The 22,395-nt window shown below is 34.8% G+C and overlaps 1 protein-coding gene across 2 annotated transcripts in view; it reads left to right on the forward strand.

Moving 5' to 3' along the window:
* Nucleotides 1-3,417: 3,417 nt before the first annotated feature.
* Nucleotides 3,418-22,395, forward strand: part of LOC148950654 (DDB1- and CUL4-associated factor 8-like) — a 105,150-nt gene continuing 86,172 nt past the window's right edge. Inside the window, exons 1-3 of one of the 2 annotated variants that reach the window (XM_089092541.1) lie at nt 3,418-3,479; nt 13,975-14,247; nt 20,074-20,244. In XM_089092541.1, the coding sequence (XP_088948667.1) occupies nt 3,424-3,479; nt 13,975-14,247; nt 20,074-20,244 (500 nt within the window). In that variant the 5' untranslated portion in view covers nt 3,418-3,423. The remainder of the gene's footprint in view (nt 3,480-13,974; nt 14,248-20,073; nt 20,245-22,395) is intronic. The other variant, XM_089092542.1, reaches the window with a different exon arrangement.

Here is a 22,395-nt window from a genome sequence, read left to right on the forward strand (position 1 = left end):
CCAGCTATCTATACAACCATTATACTAATGAAACATAGATAATCCCCATTTATGGAAAACTATATCGATCCCTATATATACCTCACAGCCATGATATCGATGAAACTTACAAAACGATATGTACCGATCCTTTGTGCATAATTTACAAAATTTCTGCATTTTTTTACATATCTTTTGCTTTATCAGCTGTTGGATTCATTTATAATCTAGTATAAATTTGCAAGAGTTAGCATTTTACAATAAATGGTTACAAACAGCTAAAAGGCTATGACTTTTTCTAATTTGGAATAGTAAGAGACGAACCTCAGATAATCAGGCTGCTGAGTGACACGAGCATATCCTGTGGTTTGTTCGTGACTAAATTTCAGATATCTCTACAGTCTTGATAGTAGTGAAACTTATAGTTTTTCCGTTTATAATTAACTGTATCAATCCTTTATAGAAGAATTCCAGCTATTTCTACACCCATGATACAGATGAAACTTACATGATCCACATTTATGATGAACTACTTGAATCTTTTATGTAAACTATGGGCTAGAATTTTCCCTGTGCTATAATTAATAAATCAGTTACTATGGGCTACAGTTAGTTCGTTAATTCTAAATAATTAAAAATTTGAATTGTTGCTCAGACACCATAAATATTTTTGCAGTTAACATAATACTCTCAGAGATTCTGAAATGAAAACTAAAATAAACAGTTTTATATAACTATATATACGTGCCTTTTATCATGTTAAACATGAAATCTTTTTGTAACTATATCTTAGTGCTATTTATAATAATGTTAAAAATAAAAACCTATTTTGATCATCCTATGCAAGATGATGTTAATAACATTTGCTACTCTGGTGTTATACAAAAATTTAATTTTTCGTTAAAAATTATTTTATTTGAAAACTTATTCTTGTTAATTACGAAAGATTTTTAAATACATCAATTTCCTTTAAAATAAGAACTTAGGAAGCTCTTTATGATGTTCCAGTGCCCCGCTAGCTGTGGAGGAAAAAAAGAAAAGAAAAAAAGATGCCGTCGATGCAGAATATCATGGATGTAGTCACTTTTCTTGTTTTTCAAGCCAATGGATTTTTCTCGTTGTTCAATCTAAGGAGCTGTAACTTTCCTCAATAGGGGTTTCGGAAAGATGGTTCCAATAATGTACTTTGTGTTTCCACCAGATGCAATTTTTGGGAGCTATAGACTATTTTATTTCTTACTATGGGACTTACTATCGTTTCATACTAGGTTGCTAGCTACCACTACAACCCGGATAACCTGTCTACCATATATCAGTCTATTTATCGGTCTTATAGATAATTTTGTGAGAATTGTTATCATCTGTTTGTAGTTTTATCTATTAATATTTCTTCATACCTATGTATAAATTATATCTATTACAGAGTATGATTTGATACTAAGCAATGCTCTATAGTCGTTAGTTTTATTGGACAAGAGTTATTTTCATAACTTTTTCATAGCTGCATTTATGTTCAGGAACAAATGGTATGCTCTACCTCAGGACTGCCACTGGGATTAATATGCCATATTGATAACCTTTAATAGAGATAAAACCCCAAAAATACCCTTTCAATTGTCGATCTCTTTGGGCTAAAATTATAGTTTTACAGGTCAAAATGCCGTAACACGCTATTGAAGATTTTATGCGTGACCATCCTTCTCTAAAAAAGTACGAAATTCCACATTTTTTTGTAGAGGCATTACGGTTCTCATGCAGTTTAAATTTTATGCATAATCTTCCTTAAGAAGACACTCATTTTTGGCGAATTTCAATTCCTATTTCTAATACTTTTGGAAAATTCCACATGAGATATATTCCCTAACAAAAACCTAACTTATTCCCGAAAATATAAAGAAGGTGATGCCCCCCTCCCACCTAGCCTAAGGCTTCCTAGCCTGTAAAGAAGAGAAAAAATACACATATTGCACACTGCTAATGCATAAACACAAAAAAACTACAAAAATAGAAAGAGAAAGATTTTATACAATTTCTAAAAATATATTGTGATTACTTTGCAAAATTAGACCATCTCCAATGGAACTAAAACAAAAAAAAAATAAGAAAAAAGGGAAAAAATAATAGAAATAACTAACAAAGAGTAACATACAGCCCCCCACACCAAAAAATAATACCTAAGTATTTTGAAGCTGCCAAACGAGTGCAAATATTGTGTGATATATCATGTCACCCAAATAAAGGTTCAAAGTTAGATCTTGCTGTTGGAATAAGCAGAATTTGAATATTCTGAGAGACAAGGAGGTCTTCTTTTGGAGGTATCAAAGGTCATGATGCCAAGCATGCTTGAAAATCAATGTAAAGAGGACTAAATTGCTTAGACTGAGAATAAGTGATGTGTGAAAAGGTGATGGGGGCAACGATAAGGTCGATCAAGTAGATAGTTTCATTTGCGTAGGTAGTATTATTAGTAAGAATGGTGGATACAGTAAAGATGCTAAAAGCAGAACAGCCAAGGCCATTTTCGCTGTTCTGCAGTTTGAAAAAGTGTGGAAGAATAAGAACATATGTCTGCGAACCAGGATTAGAATATTAACAGCTACAGTGATGACAGTGGTCAAGTACAGCTTTGAAACATGAGCGCTCTGAAAGAGGAAAGAAGACTTACTAGATGGTTTCTGGAATATAGTTTACGCACTGTTTTGGGTTTTTGTCTGACTGACCGTATTTCAAATAGTAAGCTATTCGGAATATATGGCTCTATCCCACTTTCTAGGGCTTTAAAGAAAAAAAAAGGATGAAATGGCTAGATTGCAAAAGATCGTCCTTTTCGACCAGTCATTTAGGGTCAAATAAAAACTAATTTCTCCCTAATTGGGTGGAAGGATATTATGGTCAGGGGTTCAAGGGAAGTGGAAATCTCTTGGGAGAGTTTAAAGGGGGGGGCTTTAAAAAGATTGGAATGGAGGAGGAGCGTGTTTGGCTGAGTTGGCAGCAGATGGCGTCATGCTGTAAAGAGTTATTAGCATCAGCATTCGGTAAAATAATGACAGGGTTACTATAACCACTCTTTTCTATACCTTACAAAAGAAGGACAAGCATTAAACTAAACTTTTGAAATTGCTACCATGATTTCAATATTTTGTGTCTCTGGATCAGTAGCAAAATCTGAACATAAATTTTTACAGAACTCAGTTTCTCATTCTTTTTTCTTTCTTCATGGCTACCATTGTGTGCGTTTCATTATGATATTTATTATGATATTATTATTATGATAAGTATAATGATAGATAGCTGCTAAATTGAATGAAACTGAATTTGCTGCAGTTCCATATTAATTCCGTTATTTTGGTAATTTTGCATTTCTTAGTGCTGCTGTCTATACAGATAAAATTTTTTTGATTTCATTTCCTTATTTCGATAGAGAAAGATATAATTGCTCAAGGTATGTCCTCAACAAGTTCTGCGGAGTCTGCTGAATTGATTGAACGAAACAGCAAAGAGTAACCATCCTATTTGTTCTTGTTTTCTTTAAGAAAGCTCTTAATGGACTACTCTTCTTAGAGAGGATTAGGCATTGAATCAGGATGATATTTTAGGGAAGATGATCACATTAGTTTACACTTTGGAACAAATTAGGCTAGGCTAAGATCCACAGGAACTTTCTTGGTCTGTTGAAAGCAGTTCTTCCAGGCTGGGTTTTGTAAGAGTTAGATTTGGATTCTATCTTTCAAAATCATGGAGAGTGGGCTCCTAATCTTAGATATGATTAGGGTTGCCACTGGTGACACTTTTTTTTTAAGTAGAACTTTTCAGGAATTGTGACACTTATTAAAAGTTGTATTTTTTTCAAAGTAGCCTAGTACTTTTGGTCAATATACACCAAATCATATTATTGAGTTTCAAATAAAGTGAATACACCATTTGATGCCTTTTTTTATGCTGATTACAAATATAATAAGCATTTCTATTAGAAATGAATTTCAGCCCCCCCCCCATATAGGCTATACCTAACCAACCCCGGAATTGGCATATATAGGGGGGGGGCTGAAATTCATTTCCGGTAGAAATGCTTATTATATTTGTAATCAGCATAAAAAAAGGCATTGAATGGTGTATTCACTTTAGTCCTAACTCAATAATATGATTTGGTATATATTGACTGCACTTTTTTACAAAAAAGAATTTAAAAAAAAAAACAGAAGGAAAATTGTCAATATAAAAGCATTAATAGCCTAGGCTATTCTTTTTTCTTTCATATTTCCATCTCTCTGTTTTCAGATTCAGAAATGCTCTATTGCTATGTCTATGATCCTTCATATTAATTATTTGAAAAAAACTACGTTTTCTAAAGAGTTAAAGAGGCTGAGTTACAAGGTCGAACCTTAAAACGTACAGGGATTAGGAGGCACAGTTGGGGGCTGCCGCCCCCAAACCCCGCTTTCGCAGCCTTTAAATATAAAAAAAAATTTCTTTAAACTGAAAGTAAGGAGCGACATTAAAACTTAAAACGAACAGAAATTATTCCGTATATGAAAGAGGCTGTGCCCTCCTCAACGCCTCGCTCTTTACGCTAAAGTTTTTATTGTTTAAAAAAAGAGTTGTGAGAAAGTCAAAATTTAGCGTAAAGAGCGAGGCGTTGAGGAGGGCACAGCCTCTTTCATATACGGAATAATTTCTGTTCGTTTTAAGTTTTAATGTCGCTCCTTACTTTCAGTTTAAAGAAATTTTTTTTTTTTATTTAAAGGCTGCGAAAGCGGGGGTTTGGGGGCGGCAGCCCCCAACTGTGCCTCCTAATCCCTGTACGTTTTAAGGTTCGACCTTGTAACTCAGCCTCTTTAACTCTTTAGAAAACGTAGTTTTTTTCAAATAATTTCTGCACGTTTTTGTACAGTTTATTACTTATTATTGCTTGACTAACTGTTAGCTGATCGTGTCAGGAGTTAAAGTTGGGGGGCTTCCGCCCCCCAAACCCCCCGCTCTTGAACATTCTTGTGTTAAGGCTTTTAATTCCTGAATACTCAAATCACGTCGTACAGGGTGCCTCCTAATCCCTGTACGTTTTAAGGTTCGAACTTGTGACTCAGCCTCTTTAACAGCCCCCCAACTGTGCCTCCTAATCCCTGTACGTTTTAAGGGTCGACCTTGTAACTCAGCCTCTTTAACTCTTTAGAAAACGTAATTTTTTTCAAATAATTTAAAAAAGAAACTGAGTTTCTTTTCAAAGTATATAAAAAAGTTGCTCTGATGGTGAATCGAACCCGAGTTTTCCGCCTGAAAGTCTGAAGTCTCAGCCGCTGGACTATACAAACACAATAGTAATTGTTGTTTAGCAAATAGAAGGTATTTTCGACGCAAGCAAATTCCCAAAAATCTTGATATGTGGTTTTTGGAAAACAGGGAAGGAGTGATCAGATTGAGCTGAAATTTCGACGATAAGCTCCCAGGCCCCAGGAAAGCTTATCCTCTAAATTTCAGCCCGATCAGACAACGTTAAAGGGGGGTTGTGGAGGGAAAAATTAACATGGGCTAATATAGGAAAACGAGGTTTTTCGTAAATGTAAATTTGGGGTATAATTTTTTCGGTCTGAAAATATCAAAAGGCCCTAACAGGTCGAATTCTACTTCGAATGAGTCCTCATTCACCCGGATCCTTTGCCACCTGTGGCCTGTAGGCGTGGCGAATAAAAAAAAAAAGAGATGAATTTTAAGGGGCTATATTTGGTTTTTTGAAAACAGGGAAGGAGTGATCGGATTGAGCTGAAATTTCGAGGATAAGCTCCCGGGCCCTAGGAAAGCTTAACCTCTAAATTTCAGCCCAATCGGACAACGTTAAAGGGGGCTGTGGTGGGAGGGTCCAAACTTCCGGCCCAGTTTACCCCATGAAGATAAAGTCGGAGGAGGATGAAATTTTGCAAGTTTCTTAGTTTGAGCTTGGGCTACAAAATGCAATTACCGCCGTCTCTCTGCGACCTCTAGGACCTGAAATCGCTTAACATTGTGGTGGGTCGCCTCTTTATAGAGGCACAAGTGTGCCTCCTTGATCATAAATTTTATGCTTCATCATCATCACATTGGTCATAAATAACAGCCATTTTGGTAACCTGCTGATTAATCACCACCAAAAAAAAGGATTGGACACACTTCTTCCTTTTAAGCAGTGTTCACAAGCGTTTCTAACTAGAATCCCATGTCTAGCCAGAATCCATTGTCTAGGTAACAACCGTTCACATGTAAAATTCAGTGCTTAGCTAAAACTACAAATTTAGTTTCAAATTGTCATTTCTAGCCAATCAACAGAGCTTATGCAGACAAAACTTTCAAATATTATAATCCCTATTTTTACTGTCACAAGCAAATGGATGAGATAAGCAAAACAATTGCTCTATTATTATGTCTGGTGTTGTATATTTGCCTAAAATGAAAAAAACAATTAATGATAAAACAAAAATTATATTTGCAGTTTACAAATGTAAGCAAAAATGATGAAAATAATGGATATTGATACATTCTGATTGGCTGTAATAAAAAATCCTAGACATTGAGTTGTAGAGTCTAGAACTCAATGTCTAGCCAATCACCTTGTCTAGCATGTCTAACTAAGTGCCAAATTTTACTTGTGAATAGTTATTGCCTAGACATTGGATTATGGCTAGACATGGGATTCTAGCTAGACACACTTGTGAATGCCACTTTAGCTATTTCATAGTTATGAAGTTTTGAGTGTAATAAGTGATAATTTACTTAAGTTTTGTCTCCCATGTACTTCAGCAGAAGGATATCCTACAGTTTTTGCCAAATAAATTATTTGAAAGAGTTAGTGTCTGATTGATTATTAGCTGTATTTATCATAAGGTCATCAATAGCTGCAATCTATGTAAATTGCATTCTGTTCAGTTTTTTCAGAGAAAAGTTTCAAGTACCCAAACACACTGCAATAATCCAGATAGCCTAGTCTATTGTGTAGAAAAACTGGATCAACAACTCTCAATCTAGACAAGTATTGCTGTCCCTTTTTTCTGTTTTCTCAAAAGAAAAAAAAGCTTGGACAGCTTTTTCCCTTTTCTTTTTTCATGCTATGAGCAAAGACTACTCAGAAAAAAAGAGAAAATAGTACTTTGTGGGATGAATTCCCATTTTATACAGCAAGCATCATTTGTGCTTTAGTGGGTTTTAAGGTGAGGGCTGGAAAGTTGACAAGAGTAGAATTACTGCACAAAGCAGAGAATCAGCACTGCCTAAGTAAAATCAATATTACTTTTTTGTAGTTTATGGATGGTGTTAGAGCCAAATTTTCATGTTTGAAAATTAAAAGATGCAAAAAACTGTGTAGAGGTGATCCCAAGTGGATTGGCCAACATTTTCATTTTGAAAAGGTTGTTGGTACCAGCACAAGCAATGCAAAGCATTGTGAGCAGCAAATTTGTGGAAAATGACACTTTATATGAAAGTGATGTATTTTACCACCCAAAGTGACTCCAAAATAATCTGCTGAGTGGCAACCCTGGATATGATTAGTTGAAAAATTTGATGGCCAAGATTGTTTTAGATAGTTGAGATTTACTCATGATTGGGGATAAGCTAGTTAAGATTGGCTGACTACAATCTAGAATTTTTGGTAAAATTCTGGTTTAGCTACTTTTTTCTATCTTGGAAAGGGCTTAGGGTAGGAAAATAAAAATTTCAGGGATGGGTCTACAGACTAAAGTATGTCCCGGGAAGATCCATGACCTTTTAAATCCTTGTGTTGTAAAAGTGAAACCTTGCAAAATAGACCTTCTGCTTAAATGAAGTACAAGAAAACTACTTTCAACCTCACAACTTTGCTCAGACCCAATTTATAAGGTTTCAAAGATCTGCAACTACAATTCCAAAATTTAGAATAAAATCCCTTGATGTGGCTTGAAGTTTTACTCAAGTAACAGGAATCACATTTTCAGAACTTCATCCAGAGAAAAAAGAACTGATAACTGAAAATTAAGGTAAAGTATTGTTTTATTAAAATTTTAATTAGTATATAGCTGTCAAGTAGACAAGCTTCTAAGACCTAGTATATTTTGGTAAAATTCTAGTTTAGCCACTTTTGGCTATCCTGGAAAGGGGTTAGGTTAGGAAAATGAAACTTTAGGGATGGTTTTACAGGCTAAAGTATGTCCCAGGAAGGTAGTTTGAAGTACTTACCTCCATTCCTTCTCCCTCTATATGGTTCTGACCTATAATAATCTGTGTGTTTTAAAAGTGAAACCTTGCAAAATAGATCTTCTGCTTAAATGAAGTACAAAAAAAATTGTTTTCAGCTTCACAACTTTGCTCAATCCTAATTTATAAGGTTTTAAAGATATGCAAATACATTTCCTGATTTAAAAAAAAACATTGATATGGCTTAAAAATTCTACTCAAATAACAGGAATTGCATTTTTAGAACTGAAGCCTGAGAAAAAGAAACTGGTAACTGAAAATTAAGGCAAAATGTTGTTTTGTCAAAATTTCAACAGGTCATGTAGACATGTAGACAAATTTCAGGACCCTCTAGAGGGAGAAGGAGTGGAAAAATCATAGGCAGAGTAATAGCACTATCTATGTAAAGATACAGGATAAGTAAAAGTATTACCACAGATATTGTGATATATTCCCCACATTTAAATGACTGTATTTCTAGTTTGAAAGTATTCAAAAAATAATGTTGGAATTTATATTTTATCCATTGGGCATTGTTTGACAAAGAATATCCAGAAAATATGAACTTTTCTTGACATCATTACAACAGAAACCTTAAATTAATTAAAAATTACCAGGGATGCTATTTGGAAGAGAAAATTGACTCCTAGAGTTTGAATATTACATTCCCTATTTTATCTTTGTTTAAAAAAATGGATTCTATAAAAATTACACAAAAGTTTTTCTTTTGTAAATCAGGGTATGGGGGTATACATTTTCTAGAGGAGGGTCACAGTGAATATTGTTCTGTAATTCCCTCCACAAGTGAAGCCTGATCTCCTAGTGCTGCATGATAAAACTGATAACAATAGAAAATAGGTTGGTACCACTTATACATGCACACAAAATTTCTAAATTGCAAGAAAAATATGCATATTTTGTTTAAATTTACTTCATTCTATTCTCAACAGACATTTTGTACAGCATGCTGATGCAGAGATAAATGTCCCACAAGTAGCACTGGCATTGTATGTCATGTGACTAGTTTCAGTCATAATTCTTAGCACATTTATGTCAATTCTGTTTTTGGAGCTGGTTAAAAGAAATAATTAGAAAAACAAAAATAGCAAGAAGTCAGCATGGTATTATGGCAGTACTACATTTATGGGTTAGTATTTGAATCCAGGAATAGGATGTTATCAGCAGCACTTATTAGGCATTTCAATGACATAATAATAATAAGATAATGCAAAATAAATAGGCCATAGGGCCTATAAAAAAACCTTTTCAGGTGACAAAAGTTATAGGTAATGTCACTATAGTGTTTTTTCAATCCCTACTTGAACAAATTTAATGAGTTGGCATTGATGACTTCAAAGGGGAGCTTGTTCTTGTGTTGTATTACTCGTTTCTTGAATGTCCATTGGCTGATATCCTTTTGGAACCTCTCCTCTTGAAGCTTGAGGTTGTGGTGACCACGAAGGTTCGTGTGGCTGAAGCTGAGAATATCTGTAACCTGGATGTTTTTCTAGGCGTCGTAGCAAAGCCTGGATACCTCAATGAGGTCTCCTTGGTGCAGTCCATAAGCTGGTGAAGGAAGTTTGAGCTTGCGTAGCCTATCTTCGTAGGGTAAATTTCTCAAAGTTGGACAGAACTTTGTTATTCGCCTTTGAACTTTTTCAAGAGCTTCAATGTCTTTGTTGTAAAAGGGACGTGTAGTGCAATGACCATATTCAAGGATTGGCTTTACCAGCTGGCATATAGAATGGAGTGATAGGTAGAGTACCCCCAGACCATGTCAATGAAAGTTGAACCCATCTCTTGAAACTTTGCACTGCAAACAACCTTGTTATCTCAAACAATTTTTTTGAGAGAAGGGGATACACAAACATACTTGGTACAGCAACAATGGGAAGATAAGGAATATGGTAGATTACATCATTGTAAGTCAGAGATAGAGATTGTCTATGACCAGCTGCCAAATGTACAGGGGGGCTGAACCAGGCGAAATCACGTCTGTAGAGGCTTTGAGGGTGCTTGAAAGAGAAAAAGAGAAGGAGGAAAGCCTAGAGAACAAAAAAGTAAAAGAGAAGAGGCTCAAGCCAAAACTGAAAAGAAAGATGATCTTTCCAGGGAAGACTCTGATGCTGATATCACATTGGGCTCCTCAACCAACCAAATGGCCTTCTTTTAAACTGTTGGCAGTGAGAACAAAGAAAAGAAGCTAAAGGAGTACCAAGCTGTAGCATACAATACCAAATGTGATCAACAAGGCTGTTATATTGTAAGGATGCTTGATTTTTCTGCCGAAAATCTTATTTGTATAAAATATTTTTGCTGCATGAGCCTAGCTGACTATTCAAATGACTGGCAAAAAAAGATGACACTGAGAAAGTTGAAGAAGACTACATCTTTGCTAGACCATTCAAGCTTCCTGGAGCTGGTTCCTTTATTCTTCCATAATTCCAAATTAGGCATGTCATCAGCCTTTACAAGAAGAACACTAGGGCCTGCAACTGATGAAGAGTTTACTTTCTTGACTCTTTCTGATACTAATTGAAATTAAAAATTACTTTTTTTCAACTAGAAATTAAAAAAAAACTTTTTCTGATACTATTTGAAATTACATTCCCCCCCCCCCCCAGTATTTCAAGTATGGTGTTACCTTTTGCATATGTACAATAAACACTTTGAAAGAATACTGTTCTCAAAGACTTCTCCTATGTATGGGTGAAACGAACTCTGTCAGAGTTACCCAGGGTATGCGGAAAACTTATGTTCTGCTCCAGTGCATACAAACTATAAACAAGACTTTTGTTTTGTATGATTTTTCTGTACTTAGAGGGATCCTCTATCATGTCATAAAGCAACATAATTTTCATCGCTGCATCTGCAGGATTTACAAGGGGCATTAGATTTACCCCAGGCTTGGGGCAAGTTTGACCTCCCTGAAATGGGTTACTATGGCGCAGTAACCCACAGAAACAACAAAGCTTGCAAACTTTCTGGATTGTGAAGATTATTACTAGTATTACCAAGACCAATATCAAATTTGTTTTTATTTTGCCAGCAACTCCAAAACAATTTTGGGATCAGATTAAAATGAAAAAAACTCAATAAGAAGTTGGACTTACCCCTATTCAACCTACAACATTTTTTTATTTTTTTTTTTAGAAATTATTTAACAATCAGAACTTGGTAAATTCATGAGGCTCAAAATAATTCCCCTGGGCCTCATTTTGGCCGTAAGTCTATTTCTGAAAGCTTAACTGTAATGTCACAGGCTTTGTCCAACCTCATCAAAGGCCAGTGCCCTTTTAGAGGGGAAAGGGTTAAAGGCAGATGCTTTGCAATGCCTCCTTGGGGCTTTGTTTTGGCTCTGGACCCATTGCTGATAGTTTTATTCACCTAACTCAACTACTTTCAAATACAGCTAAGAATACCCATACCTAGAACTTTACCAAGTTGTGCATGTAGTTCTTTGTTCAAGTCTCCACATTGAAGTATCCTTCTTGCCATATGTGGCCATTTTGTCTTAAATGCCTAAATCTTGTGTGTGTCCTTCACCTGTAGCGTCTATAACTTTTGTAGGCATATATGACAACAGAAATGATTATCAAATTGAAGGTGTATGTTTTTGAATAGGAGGAACAACTTCACAAAGCTCACACTACCCAGTCAAGTTAGTGTTTTGTGTCATTAGAGCAGCTGTTGTCTGATAATGATAGGCTCCCTAGGCATTTAAACATGGTATCAGTTTAAGTTTTTTGTCACTAACTTTAATATGATATTATTTATTTTTGTATTATATAGGATATATATGGAGTTCTGAGGGCTATATACTAAATGTGCTTTCTTCAGGCTTGTCATGTTTGTCAAAATAAGCTAGGATATGAATGTGAACACAATGATATTCAAGTCCTATGTAGTTCTTAATCTTGAACATTACAGTATCCTCATAAAGCATAGAAAGCTACTAGAAGGGTATGTAACATTGTATCATATTCAAGGTTATTGTAAACTCTTCTATTTGAGCAAGTATTTTAGCTATTTCCCCTATTCCCTTTTGCTGCAGTGGCCTATATTTTCCTTTCACTTTGTCCATCTATTTTCAGTCGTTACAACAATTGAAATTTTATTTACAAACCTTAATTATGAAAGGTTTTATATCATTCAGTCTTAGTCACTTTAAAGACAGGAAGAGGCAATATTTAGTGACATATAAAATATTATAAAATAATAAAATTGTAAAGGAATATTATGCAATATTCCTGCTCTACAGCTAGATATCTCTTTGAAATTATTTGTTTCTTAAGTGGAAAAATCCTTTATTTGGTAAACAGCTGTCGCAAGTTAAACAACCTATATTCACTATCAAGGTCAATGAAAATACCTGATAATTCAGTAATAGTGTTGTTGAGCCCACAAAAACAGTCTATGGAAAGTTCTGAATACTTCTTGCTTGATTCTTTGACACTACCTGAAATGACACGTACTTCTGGTTTTATACCATGAAAAGGAGTTTATAAAAAAAAAGTTTAAAGGTTACCACATACAAGGTATAAAAGGTTACAACATCTGAGAAGTATATAGCAAATTTTCTTGAAAAATTTTATTTTAGAGAGGTGTAAATGATAAAAGAAAAAAACAATGTTTTTTCGCTTCATGCAAGCAAAACGAAAAGAGAAAATGAAAAAAAAATAGGTATTTTCTTTGTACACAGCTCAAAAAGAATATATATGCAGCTCAGATGAAAAGTTACAAATCACTGGCACAGTTAAGTTTCTTGGAAGCACTGCTAGTAGGGAGGAAGTTATTCATATAAATTTTTAAGTCCCATGCTGCATATTATGACATATCAAGATTGGTTTGTACTCATAGTAGTATATATACTCATAGGATTTTTGAAAGTAAGCTTCTGTAGTGCTTTAATTTTGAAAATCGCAATATTTTACTGTTGAAAAAAGATCATATACAGAGAACGGATCTTGATATATGTTTGCTAAACCATAGAAGATTCCTGGACATAGGCCTTTCAACTCCCTTCATCTTTTACTTGGTAAATTTTTGGATCCAAGAATAAAAAAAAGTGAGAACAAAATGCAAGATCTGATCTTACTTCTGATACCCATAAAACGCTCATCCACACACACTCTCACCAACCGCTCAAAATCATAATCCAATAAAAATCATAAAATTACATCTGAGTTTGAAGGTAGAAACATGATTTTGCGGGGTAATTTATATTGCTAGACAGGTGGGTGAATAACGTAGTTACTATACGTAATTACAACGTAGTGAATAACGTAATTACTGGACACATACACTGTCACCAACCGCTCAAAATCATAATCCAATCAAAATCATAAAATTACATCTGAGTTTTAAGGTAGAAACATGATTTTGCGGGGTAATTTATATTGCTAGACTGGTGGGTGAATATGTTTATAATAAGATTTTTTCTTTTTTCCTAGAGAGATTGAGAAAAGACTAAAGTGAGTTAAGATGGTGAAGGCACTTTATGCCTATACTTATATAACTATAAGTACCAAGGTGCTTGATATTATGATTATAGGTGTGTAGCTTATAAGAATTATACCTTAACTTTGAGGTATATGTGACTGTGATTGATGTTTATCCCATTTTTTTCATTTTTTAAAAACTCATCTAATTTTGAAATATTTAATCATGGCTCAGTTTATTTAATTTTTTTTCTTGGTGGCCTCCATTTTCGGAGAAAAATAAAGAAAACTCTGTTTTCTTATGACCCTTATAATATTTTGTGTTATTTTTTGTTTTTGATTTTTGTTTTATTCCGGACAGTAATGTAATTTTTTATAGCAAGACCAAAAAGATGAAAACAACAAGTGGTTCTTTCCTTGTTGAAGATATTGGTGCCCCCTCAACTAGTCAAGGTAGTGGAGTTGTAAATAGAGACAAAACTGAACCAAAGGCTATGGAAACGGATGAAGTATCTTCCGTTACTCCCTCTTCAAACGAGTTAGAGACTTCACCCAGTTTCAGACAAAGAATGAGTAAAAAGAGGAACTATCGAAGTAGAGATGATGTAGATAGCTCAGAATCAGAAAATGACCTCAGAGATACCACTGTCCAGTAAGAACTCTTCTTTTCTTGTTTTTAAATTCTAGAATAATAATCTTAATAGTTTTTTCTTTCACAGGATGACATTTCTTATGCAACATAAAGCGTAAATTGAAGAATTACTTTCACCCTTTAGAGAGAAATATAAAGTAATCCTTTTGTACTATAAGACTTTCCTCGTTTTTTTTGTTTTTCTAAATGAATCATGACTTACTCTATGTTTTTAAACAGCAAACAAACCTTATTGAAAAAGTTCGTAAAGGGTACAGTATGATGTTTGTTGCAAATGTTTGTACAATCGTCTTGTTCTTCCAAGGCTATTACGCTTTTGCAATGCCACATGTCCTGGAGGTTTCTCTTTTCTGTATTATTCTGATTGAAAAGGATAAACGTGTAATACCTTCAAGGTCCTTAAAATATGAAAAACACCTTGAGAATCTCGCTTTGTGGATGAAGAACATGCTTATTTCAGGAAAATATAAAATAACGGGTCCATTTATTATAATTTTCTATAAACTAGCCAATTCAAGTGTATATTATATCCATACCACACTATCAATCGTGCCATACCACAACAATAGTGGTGCACTAAGTTGTTCAGTGTTGTTGGAAGTATTTCTTTAGTTTTGTTTTGTGTGTTGTGTGTATGCTTTTCTTTCTTTCTTTCTTTTCGTGGTACATCTTTGTAAATCTATTCGCTTGATTATGCTAAAATTAAATTAAAAAAAATATATATTTTTTAAAATTATAAAATTAAGCTAAAATTATAAAAAATATAAAATTATAAAAACTAAAATTATATTATTAATTGGCGATAAAAATTATAAATTCATTCGTTTATGCATACAAATCAAATTTATATGCATAGAAGCTCTGGTAATTTTTATTTGTGGCGTTAAGTTTAGTTTTCTCCTATATTTTACCAACTAATAACCATAATGGCAGTTCAGTGGCGTCATAGTTACTTCATAACATCTCCAAGACTTTCTCGGTATGGCTGGTTTGACATAAAATACCTGTAGCTATTTTAAAAGTATTGTGCAATGTAATTAAGTCATAGCATTCGCCTGAAAAATCAAGGCGATGACAAAGAGGAATGCTTTGATTGACCCCTGTCCCCTAAGGGAAAAATTATGTAACCCTCACCCCCTATAAATTGGCTTACACCAAATTTTAATTCTAATGAAAAAAAAAAAAACAAAAAAAAAAAACAGAACTACCAAAGAGCAGAACTTATCACCTTATTTATCTCCGCCTTGCCATATTCTCTATCCACCGCAATCGTGCGCTTCTTCTTGACAATTTCAAACGTTAAATTTCAGTAGCTTACCCTCTATTATTTCTTGCGAACTTCGGTTTAACCAGATGCTTCTCGCCAGCCACCACTCCACTTTCTCATATGCTGCATACACAAGAGCGTATCCAGGATATTTGCTCGGGAGGGAGGGGAGGGGGGGTACAAAAAACTCTACCAAACGCATCAAAAATTTGTTTATGTGCATTTTTGTTACTTTTTTAAGAGTCGCACAGTTTTTTTGGGGCGGAGGGGGTCAACATCAATGTAGAGACTATGTAAATAGTCCAGAATCAGAAAAGGGCATCAGGTATGTGAGTGCCCAGTAAAAAAAAAATTCTTGTTTGTTATTGTAAATTTTAGTCTCTGAATTAAATTGCTCGCTGCTATTCTTTCATAATGTTTTTAGTTTTATAATTTGTATAACTTTAATTTTTTTACAATTTTTTTTCAATCTATAAAATGGAAAACGTATCCAACTACTGAAGAATATTCAAGGGGTTACTCAATTTGAAAAACGACGTGCACTAAGTGACGTGCGTCATGAGTGGTGAACTATGTGAATTATTGTTTTATTCTATGAAAAATATATATTTTATTGTAAAAAGGTATGTACTTTTGATTTCTGTAGGGTTTGCGAAAAAATAAAAAGGAACTTTTCGAAGTGAGAAAAAAAAGTTCAGGGCTAGTTGTCCTGCAGCTGAGAATCAGCATTAATGCGTGACCTCTGGGGGACGCTTATGCTTTTTATGAAGGAATGGGGATGCCAATCTGTAATTTGACTTAGCATAACCTGTAACATTTTTTGAATCTATTGCGCACTAAGTAGAAAGTCTATAAACTTTTTTTTTTTATGTATGCTCATTAAGAAATGATAACCATTTAAATATAGCTCAAAACTTTAGGGGGAGAGCAACACATGATTTTTAATGAAGCGGGGGTTTCAAAACCGTCGAAAAAGAGAGTTTTTCTTAGTGGAACTTCTCTATACCAATCTTAGGGGGCTTGAAATTGGTTGCAGATTTGCATCTAGCTTTGGAATGAAAAGTTGAGCAATTTTGAAAAATATAAATCTGAGAAAAATATAGTTGCTTAAAAAATCAATACAATGAGAGAATAGAGACAATAGAAGAGAGAGAATACAATCTTATTTTAAAAATTACTTTCATAGTATGTTTGCCGAATTTGATTTTGACGCCAAAAAAAAAGAAAAAAGAAGCACCATATATACATATCTCAAAGGCATTATTGTACGAGAAAATGCCCCTGCTGCGGTCAGATATTCAAAAATAACAAGACACTGTGGTACCCCGTGTGATTTGAAGGGCTTTGCCAAAGAAGAAGGAATCGATGGACCTTGTCCTGATTTTGAAAAATATCTCTATTTTCTATTTACTCCAACTTTAATTTATAGGCCAAGGTAAACAACCTTCCCTATTGTTCTAGTTATTTTATGTACATGGTGATCCGAGACTGGGAGAGGAGGGGATCTTATAATTCCTGCCTGTTAAACCTTGGGTTGTCTTCTTCTTCTTTTCAGGTCTTCTTTTCATGGCTCCCATGATTTTATGATTATAATAAGGCGCTTCGGCGTATTTCACCATCCGGGAGTTTCCACCACCCGGAAAACTACCCACCGCGTAAATATATATAATATAAATGTATAAATTCTATGTATATATATTTATATATTCTATGTATATATTGTATATAATGTATATATCATCAAAAGAACGTGACGTTCACGTCAAACATAATTCATTGTAAAAAAATACATGAAAAAGGTCAACAGTTAATTAGAAAGTCAAAAATCAAAACGAAATAGAAAACAATAAAATTAATAAAAATACACAAATAGAATTTGATGAGTCAAAAATTTAGTTAAAAAGTCATAAAGGAAAAAAAATAAATAGATAACAATAAAATTAAAGATTAATTTTCCTGGCTATTATATAACTCAACAAAACTCGGAACAAAACTCTTCCGATATCTTTCATGTTTAGCAGGGATGGGAGTCAGTTTGGGGACTTTTTGGGATTTTATACGGGACGGTTTGTTGCTTGCGGGAAGGTAGGGTTCGGGGATGATGAAACGTAATCGAGGAACAGACAGGGTCTTGGTTGCGAAACGAAAGCATAGGAGGTTCATTCTCTCGGCCAACGTGGTGAGCTTGAACTTACCTAGTAGATAATGATATGGAACCTCCCCTTCACCATTTATGATTCTAATTGCTCGTTTTTGGACCTTTTGAAACTTATAAATATGCTCTGAAGAAAGACAAAAATGCCAAAGTGGAAAATCAAACTCCAGTATTGGCCGAATAAAAGAACAATAAAGTTGAAGAAGATGGGGGACAAGAAAGTTTTAACAATAGTTTTATAAAAGAAACCGAAGGGGAAGCTTGTTTTAGGATATTTTGAGAATGGGCATCCCACTTCAAGTCAGCTGTTATTGTCACCCCAAGTATTTTAATGTATGTGACAGAGATTTTGGGAGGAATAGGGTTTGTGCAAAAAGGGGGTGATTTTAAAAAATAACTGTCATAGCTGACGGATTAGCATTAACTTTCATCTTCGACAAAGAAGCCTCCTGCCTGACATCGTCAAGTAATATTATAATTGAGCTTTTAATATTTCGTCGACAAACCTCAAGTGCAGACAGTTCGTCCACACACTTCCATCGCTCTGTGTGGTCAGTCATGAGGCTATTAACCGTTATAAGAAACAAAATGGGACCCATCAGAGTTCCCTGGGGCACCCCCTCCCCCCCTGCGGAAGGGGATCGGAATAAGCGCTTTTATATTTAAGCACTTGAAAACCATTTGTTAAAAAGGAGGCAGCAAATTAACTAGGAAGGGACTCACTTGAAACTCCGTCAGCAGTTTATTTAAGAGGATATTGTGGTCAATTAGGTCAAACGCTTTCTGAAGATCAATTAATAAAAGATTCAAGCAAGTATCAGGGTTTTCAAGGTTTTTAATAACAATGTCAAGAAGACTAACAAGATAGAGTGAAGTAGAAGTCTTCTTCAGGTTTCCAAATTGTTGCAAGTCAATAAGTTCAAAAATCTCTGCCTTTAACCAATTAGCTAAGAAACGCTTACATTTTTGAAAAAAAAAACTGGGTTTAAGGTGATTGGTCGAACTCCAGTAAAATCGTTCATGCTACTTTGTCGTCATAAAGTCAAGACTTGCTTGTAGCCCGTCATGAAAATTACGACGAGAACAAGCATTCTGTCTGGGTGAAAAAAAAAGAGCAAATTATTAAATTAGTGTAAGGCCGCGGTTGGCATTTAGGCTTTGTGGATATCCAAATGAAATCACCGCAATCACCTAGTCCTGGCACATGGATAAGGGTAGGAGATGGGCAATCTTTTTGCGAAAATCATTACTCCTCCTCATTTTTTCCCCAGTGGGTGGTCAACCGGGCGTAACTTTACAAGCTCCTAAAAACCGGTCATTTTAAGGAGATCTGAATTTTGTGCTTGGACTTCAGTAACTGCAGTTATATTAATATGGTTTAACTTTCAAAATTTAAACTTTCGGCGTTCGCAAGGAGGAAAATGGGGAAATGATAACGTTTTTTTTTATCAAACTCTTTAACAACAGATTTCTTCAAAAAAGCTTTGTTCTGAGGCAACTTAGGCAGGGTTTAAGTAAAATCAGTGCAGGGAGTGGGGAGAACATCCTCTAAAAGTGAAATATTATCATTCAGATTATTGTAGGGAGGTTTGCCGTAAGGCTCAAACTCACCACCCTGAACCAAGAGACTACTAAACTGGTTTTGAAGTGGAAGGGGTAGAGGTTCATTTTTAAAAGTTTGGGGCAAACTGAGAGAGCCGCCGGTAAAATTTTGCTCTTTGGTAAAATTTTCTTCTATTAAAGAGGGGAAACTATATCTTTCATCTGAATAATCACGGGTAATCAGTGAAGTATTCACTGGTTTATGGTTAGACTTTAAGAACGAAGCTTTAACTGGGCGATTGGATGGAGCGGATAATTTTTTAGGCGGACTATCTATTGTAGGATAATTTTTGCATGTGGGAACTCTCAAACCAGAGTCATACTGGTAGGGTAGCCAGGGGGGATAAAGTGCAAGGGAAGGGAGAAAGGTTTCCTGGTGATCCGGGAATAAGTCAAATTGGGAGTGTTCTTTATATGGAGGGATGGGGAAGCAAGATGGTGCTGAGGGAGGGAAGTACGGTGGAGGGTGTCTGAGAGGGGAGGGGTCGGGTTTGTTTCGGCAAGTAACGGCTGGAGTCCAGAACCGGTCGGTAACTTCTTGGACGCACGGAGTCGAAAGAAAGTGGATTTTTGGGAGCAGCATCAGTGATGAGGGGTTTGGGGATGGTCCGAATTGAGTAAAGTGATTGTGGGGAATGGGTTGACTGGGAACGCGTAAGTACTTGGGGCGGAGGATTGTTTCATATATGTTAAAGGCATCATATATGCTAGCGGCACCGCACTTAACTGAGGAATAAATCCCTCAGTTAAGTAGCTTCTGTAGAAGAACCAGCAGATTAACTTCCTTCTCTTTCTTTTTTAGTACAAATGTAAGTTCAGTTCCATCTGATTGGTATATGGATCATACCTCGGATAGTTCAGACGCAAATGAATCACGTGGTCACTACATTCCACTTAGTCCATATCCTGAAGAAGGTCAAGATAATGCACAAAATGAAGTCGTAACTTCGTCTCATTATTCTCCACCATCAAGGTAACTTGTTGTAAGAAGAGACGGGCTGATGCATGGCTGTCTTAGGAAGGAAAAGCCTTTTACGCTACTTAAAATCTATTAATGCAATGCAACCCAAAAAATGCCCCTGAAATCTAGCCAATATTCCGATTATTTCTAATGTTTACAAATATTTCGCCTGCTCTTTCTTCCCGTTTTGTTCAATTCCCTCTCTCCTACCCAATCATGGCCGCCGCTATGGAGTTGACAGGGGGTTGGGGGCTCCTCTGCATACAAGAAGACATCTAAGAAATGTATCCACAGAGGAAAAATATAAAATTCTGGTAACAACAAGAATCTTAGTAGCAATTGCTCCCCCTGAGCAAAATTTTCCTGGTGGAGCTGTTGTTCCATTTTTGGCACTTGCCGTGTAGGTTTTTTTTTTTGTATATATTCCGTTTTGCCTATTAACATATATTATGCTAAACAAATCAATAATACTGGAGAAGAAGTGTATTCTTAACTTAACAGTAAAAAAATAAATAGAATGAAGAAAAAGTATATAAATAATAGTTATAGTATTGGGTAATATATCCAGTAGTCAGACCACCTCAGCATTTAAATAGCTTTGCCTCCTCCCCGCTTAGTTCCTTACTTTTTATTTATCGATTACCAATTATAGATTCGAACTGGAGATGTTACTGTTAAAAACAAATGCGCATCAATAAACCCTACCATTCTTGAAAGAATGTTGTAAAAAATACTTCTACTCCATTCCTATTGCCCTTCTATTAGGTCACTCGTCCTTGAAGTATTAAATAAAGAAGTCAAACTTTACCGTAAAGAGCCAGGGACTTCAAAGGGTAACCCCCACATACGGAATCGTTCTGAGTTTTAATGTCCTTCTTTAATTTCATCTAAAAAAATTGCTTTTTTGTGTTGAATTTCTGCCTATTTTTTACGTCATATCCAGGCTTATCCTAAATATGAGAGGTATAACACTCCCTCAATCCTCATTCTTTACATTGATGTTTATCTTAAACACTGCGATGCTTCTGGATAAAGGATTCATTTCGTGTATTTGCTTTTCAAAACAAAATAAAAACTTTCTTAAATAAACTTTCGGTTCAACTACAAAAGATGATCTTTCATCACCCAAACTGCATGCTCCACACATTATTCATTCCACACATTCATTCCACATTATTCATGCTCCACACATTTATGTATATTCTCTTCTAAACCAATAGAATTCACAACTTAAACAGATACTCACCTGAACATTCATCCAATGAAGCACCTCTCAAAAGTTTCAAATTGTGAAATGAGTCCATAATAATTATTAGACACGAAGTTGGTTCTCGTGTATTATGTGTTCATAATACACGAGAACAATTTTTAGATTCGTTGAGAAGGACTACTCAAACACAAGGGCCGTTAAATTTGTAATAGAAGTATTTTTAAAGCACTATAAAAACTTAGCACAAAGAGCAGGGGTTGAGGGAGGGGGTATTCCCCTCGTATACGGAATGATTTCTGTTAGCTTTATGTCCACTTTTTACTTTCATTTAAAAAAAAGCTAATTTTTTTTCATTAAATTTCATACAAGAAATGGATTTTCTATGTAATTGCAAATGCTGAAGTAGTGAAATATTTCTACACTGCTATATTGATAACTATAATCCAACATTATTTTATTATCTTGGATATAATTATAACAGTCCCCTTACTTTTAAATTGTTTTCCCTTAAATTAATAGTAACTGCTTTTAAAGTTTTTTTTAAAATCCATTCATTGAGTGAATTTTTTTCAATTTATTTTATTCGATTAATGTTTTATTTAAAGAATTTAATTGTTATTGTCTTTTAGGGAATAGTAATTTTTCCCTAAGGGAATAGTAATTTTCCCTTAAGGGAAAATGCTTTTAGGGAATGATGCTGTAGACTCGATTAAAATGTTTAACTTGTCTGGGAGTGTCCATTTCGGTTTACTTAGTAGTGGAGCCCTCCTCTTGGGCTAAAAGATTTTATTTATTAGGGCATCTAAGTTACTATGAAATATGCGAGTTTTATTTGAGTTTCTTAACTTTACTTTGACAAAGCGTTCTAAAATGTCCAGACATTAAATTTTCGAAAGGTGATCCTACTTTAAAAAATTTCGTCTCTGCATTATTGATGGACAGTGTGATCTTTG

The sequence above is a fragment of the Artemia sp. Qi Xiang Cuo genome, chromosome 7 (assembly GCF_049724085.1).
Source record: "Artemia sp. Qi Xiang Cuo chromosome 7, ASM4972408v1, whole genome shotgun sequence".
NCBI classification, from domain to species: domain Eukaryota; kingdom Metazoa; phylum Arthropoda; class Branchiopoda; order Anostraca; family Artemiidae; genus Artemia; species Artemia sp. Qi Xiang Cuo.